General features: G+C 37.5%; 1 protein-coding gene across 1 annotated transcript; it reads left to right on the top strand.

Annotated features, from left to right (window-relative positions):
- Window positions 1–2560, top strand: LOC119784705 (carbohydrate sulfotransferase 5-like). Its single transcript, XM_038286901.1, has 2 exons — window positions 1–29; window positions 1361–2560. The coding sequence occupies exon 2, from the start codon at window positions 1406–1408 to the stop codon at window positions 2558–2560; it is 1155 nt and encodes a 384-aa protein (XP_038142829.1). The 5' UTR covers window positions 1–29; window positions 1361–1405.
- Window positions 2561–3786: the final 1226 nt, after the last annotated feature.

Raw genomic sequence — 3786 nt, 5'->3', positions numbered from 1 at the left:
GACACACAGCTGCTGGTGAGAGGCGTAAGGTAGGCTTTTAAGGTTTAACTTTTCCTTGATCTTTTTTTACAAGATTGAATAATCTAATTTTAGGAATTATAAAAAGGGTTTGTCCCCCTGGAGATTAAAAGGATGTTCCCTTTTCCAACAAAGTCTGCACTAGCTGTCAGTTGGATAATTCAGCTTTAGCATTTCAAGGCAGAGAGAATCGCAAACATGAAAACAAATATTAGAATACGTATGTGTGTGTGTTTGGGGTTTTGTGTGTGTGAGAAAAGTAAAAAGAAAAATTCAACAATGATTTCAGAATGTTTTTTTCTAAAAGATATAAATTAGAAAAGTCTATTGATCTCGAGTTTGTTTTAAATAAAAAATATGAAATAAAATTTGCAATACTCTGACTTTTCTTGTCAGAGTAAAAAAAAAAATGAAGACTGCAGATAAACATATTTTGTCAACAAATGGTGGGTTAAAGATGAGCTTTTTTAATGTTTTACTTTTTTACTTTATCATGGAAGGAAAATACACAATATCCCAGTTTAAATTTATAAAATGTGAAAGAACCAACACCAAAAAAAGCAAAAACCTTTAAGGGGCTTAAAAAGTGAGAACCACCAGATGACATTTGTTGGTCTTAAACAATTAATTAAATCATGCATATCTTAGATACTGTAGATACTTTCTCTGTCCGTATTACAGTATAACAAACACTGCAGAAAAAATAAAACAACCAAAATGTAAACATTCTAAAAACAAATTTTTCAATAGTACAAATGCCATCTATCTGACACTCTAAATGTTAGCATTCATAATGATACAATACTAGACATCAACGAGGAAGGAAATGAGTGTGACTGATGCAAATGCTTTATTTTATTAAACAAATCCATGAGAGCATAATGTGTTCTAAGTAATCCAGACAGTAAGCTGTTGTCAGACGTCTGTTTGACCTATTCTAGGTCCTGTGGAGGCATTTCAGTGCTTTAGCAAAACCTTCAGCATCTTGCAGACTGCTTTTATGGTGAACTTGATGGACAGCCACATCAATAGGTATATGACAGCAGTTTTAAATGTGTACAATGTTTTCATACGCTGCATTTTAGACTCTTTTGACCTCTTTAATTCCCTTACTAGAAGTACCTTTATTAAATTTCATGATAAAATATTGTTCTAGCAGAGCACTTTGTTTGCAAAGTGCAGGTTAAAGCTGATGAGAGGCTACCCACATTCCTGTTAACTAGATGTGCCAACGTCCAGTCTTGAATTTCTGCTTTGCTTGAATTATTAAATGCACCTATTCTTCATCATACTAGAATCAAATAAAAAAAATATTTTTTATGTTGTATTTTGTTTTTCACAGAGGAGCCTGGACTCAACTTGTATCAACTGAATTTAAACTTCAACAATGAGTCGCCTCTACAGATTTAGCCCCAAAGCTCTTATTCCCCTGGTAATCCTGCAGGGGGCAGCTGTAGTGCTCTTCTGCAGCTGGTATGCTCAGATTGACCCCTTCCGCTTATCTCAACCCAAAGTTCACATTCTCCTGCTGTCGTCATGGCGATCAGGTTCATCCTTCCTGGGCCAGGTTTTCAGTCAGCACCCGTCTGTTTTCTATCTCTCGGAGCCCACTTGGCACGTGTGGACCAAAGGGTGGAAATCTGGCCTACGAGCTCACAGATTTGCAGTGAGGGATCTCTTATGGCATATTTATCATTGTGACCTCTCTGTGATGCGTTCCTACCTTTCAGAAAAACACAATGTGTCCTCTTTGTTTATGTGGACTCAAAGCCGGGCGCTTTGCTCGCCACCGGCCTGCCCCCTAATGGCTACCAACCACACTCAGTGCCTACAGAGATGTGATGCTCAGGGTTTGAAGAAGGTGGAAGACACCTGTCATGGACACTCTCATATTGTGATTAAAGATGTAAGATTTTTTGAGCTGGAATCTCTTTATCCCCTTCTGCAAGACCCCAACCTGGACCTCCGCATTGTTCACCTAGTTAGAGACCCTCGGGCTGTGATGCGGTCGAGAGAGAATTCAGCCAAGGCTTTACGTAGGGACAACGCCATTGTCTTGGAGCATCGAAAGGTTCCAGAGGCCAATGTGCAGTACGAAGTCATGCAGGAGGTCTGCCAGAGCCACATGCGGATCAATGAAAGAGCAAAACTGAAACCACCCCCGTTTCTCGAAGGTCGCTACAAAATGATTCGCTTTGAAGACGTAGCACGCAACCCTCTGAAGGAGATAAACAACATGTACAAGTTTGTAGGATTAAAGTTAAACAGAAAACTTGAGGACTGGGTCTACAGAGTGACACACGGAAAGGGTCAAGGCACTTTTAAGGAAGCTTTTCAGATCACCTCCAGGAACGCCACTGAGGTCTCGCAAGCTTGGCGCGTAACAATGCAACACAGCAAGGTGAAACACATTCAGGAGGTGTGTAGAGGAGCCATGTCGCTGCTCGGCTACAAGACAGTTCACAGCAAAGAGGAGCAGAGGAGACTCGATAACGATCTGCTGGTACAACGGCAGTTCACCTGGAGGTTAGCTAAAACATGAACTTTGAATTATTGTCAAAAGACCTCAGAGTTTGCCTCCTGCTCAGATGCCCCAAAGCTCCTATAGAACTATACAAGTTTTTCTTTTTTTTTTTACAAAACAAAGCAAGCATTCCTGCAACGGTTTGAGGGGTTTGCTCCATTATTGTTGTGAGTAAAGATCATGTTTTGTACCGTAAATAGAAATGTGAAAAAACCCAATGCAGGAATGAAACTCAGAAAAACTTAATAAACAAACCCAAAAAAGTAACTTTACTTCAAAATGTATGTTTCTTTTTTTCTTTTTTTTTTACAATCTTTATATTTTTCTTCTTTCAATGTCTTTTTCAGATTGAGTTTTGGACTCGCGTTCTTTACGAGTTGTGCTTCATTGATCACATTCTCTTCACTTTAAGCCCAATAAGAATGTTAATGCTTGACAGGCACACTGACCAATAAAAATGCTGCTGCTAACGTCGAGCAGACCAATAGAAATTTGTCGTATACCCTTACTGCAAAGGAAAGCCCACCCCTGGGAGTCCAGGGAATGGGATTTGTCAAACTTAAATTGAAAAGGAGATCTTAAAAAAAATAACAATAAAAATTAAATTACATTTTTGTAGAGGACAATAATATTCATATGATTTAAAATTAAATTAAATTATGAAAAGAAAAAAAATCTGAGAAAACAATGCTGTCAAAAATCATGTTTATTTCAAATTTACATACCGTATGTGCTTGCAACAGGAATGGAACAAAACACATTCCATATAACAAGAGACTTTCCCACAGCTGGTGTTTTTTTTTTTGGCTAAGCTTACATCTCATTTTAATCAGTGGTTAGAAGTATAGCATGACAAGTTCAGGTTATGTTCTCACGATAAAGCTGATAAAGCAAACAGTCTTACTATTTATATGGCTCATTAATAAAGCATTTTCCAGAAGATTTTAATCTGGACCTTCAAAGAAGATGAGAAGATTTCTTATAGTTTAATCAAATTTAAAAACTAAACATTAAAGATAGGGGTTTACCAAGAAGAGTAAAGTCAATTCATTAAAGTTTATTTGTCCCTAAGGGGCAATTTAAAAGGCTCAATGAAGCCACATAAACAAAAACACAATCTCTCTGAGCAAAACACGTTTAATTATTTTTATGCTCAAACAACACTCTAATCGTTGTAGCTGCAGAACATAATAGATGTTAATTTTGTCCATTTATCAATATATTCCTCAGGAATCCCTTCATTT

This window comes from Cyprinodon tularosa, unplaced genomic scaffold (assembly GCF_016077235.1).
Source record: "Cyprinodon tularosa strain WSP-4 unplaced genomic scaffold, ASM1607723v1 ctg232, whole genome shotgun sequence".
Classification (NCBI taxonomy): domain Eukaryota; kingdom Metazoa; phylum Chordata; class Actinopteri; order Cyprinodontiformes; family Cyprinodontidae; genus Cyprinodon; species Cyprinodon tularosa.
Note: the sequence above shows the minus strand (reverse complement) of the source record. Positions and strands in the feature narration are given on the sequence as shown.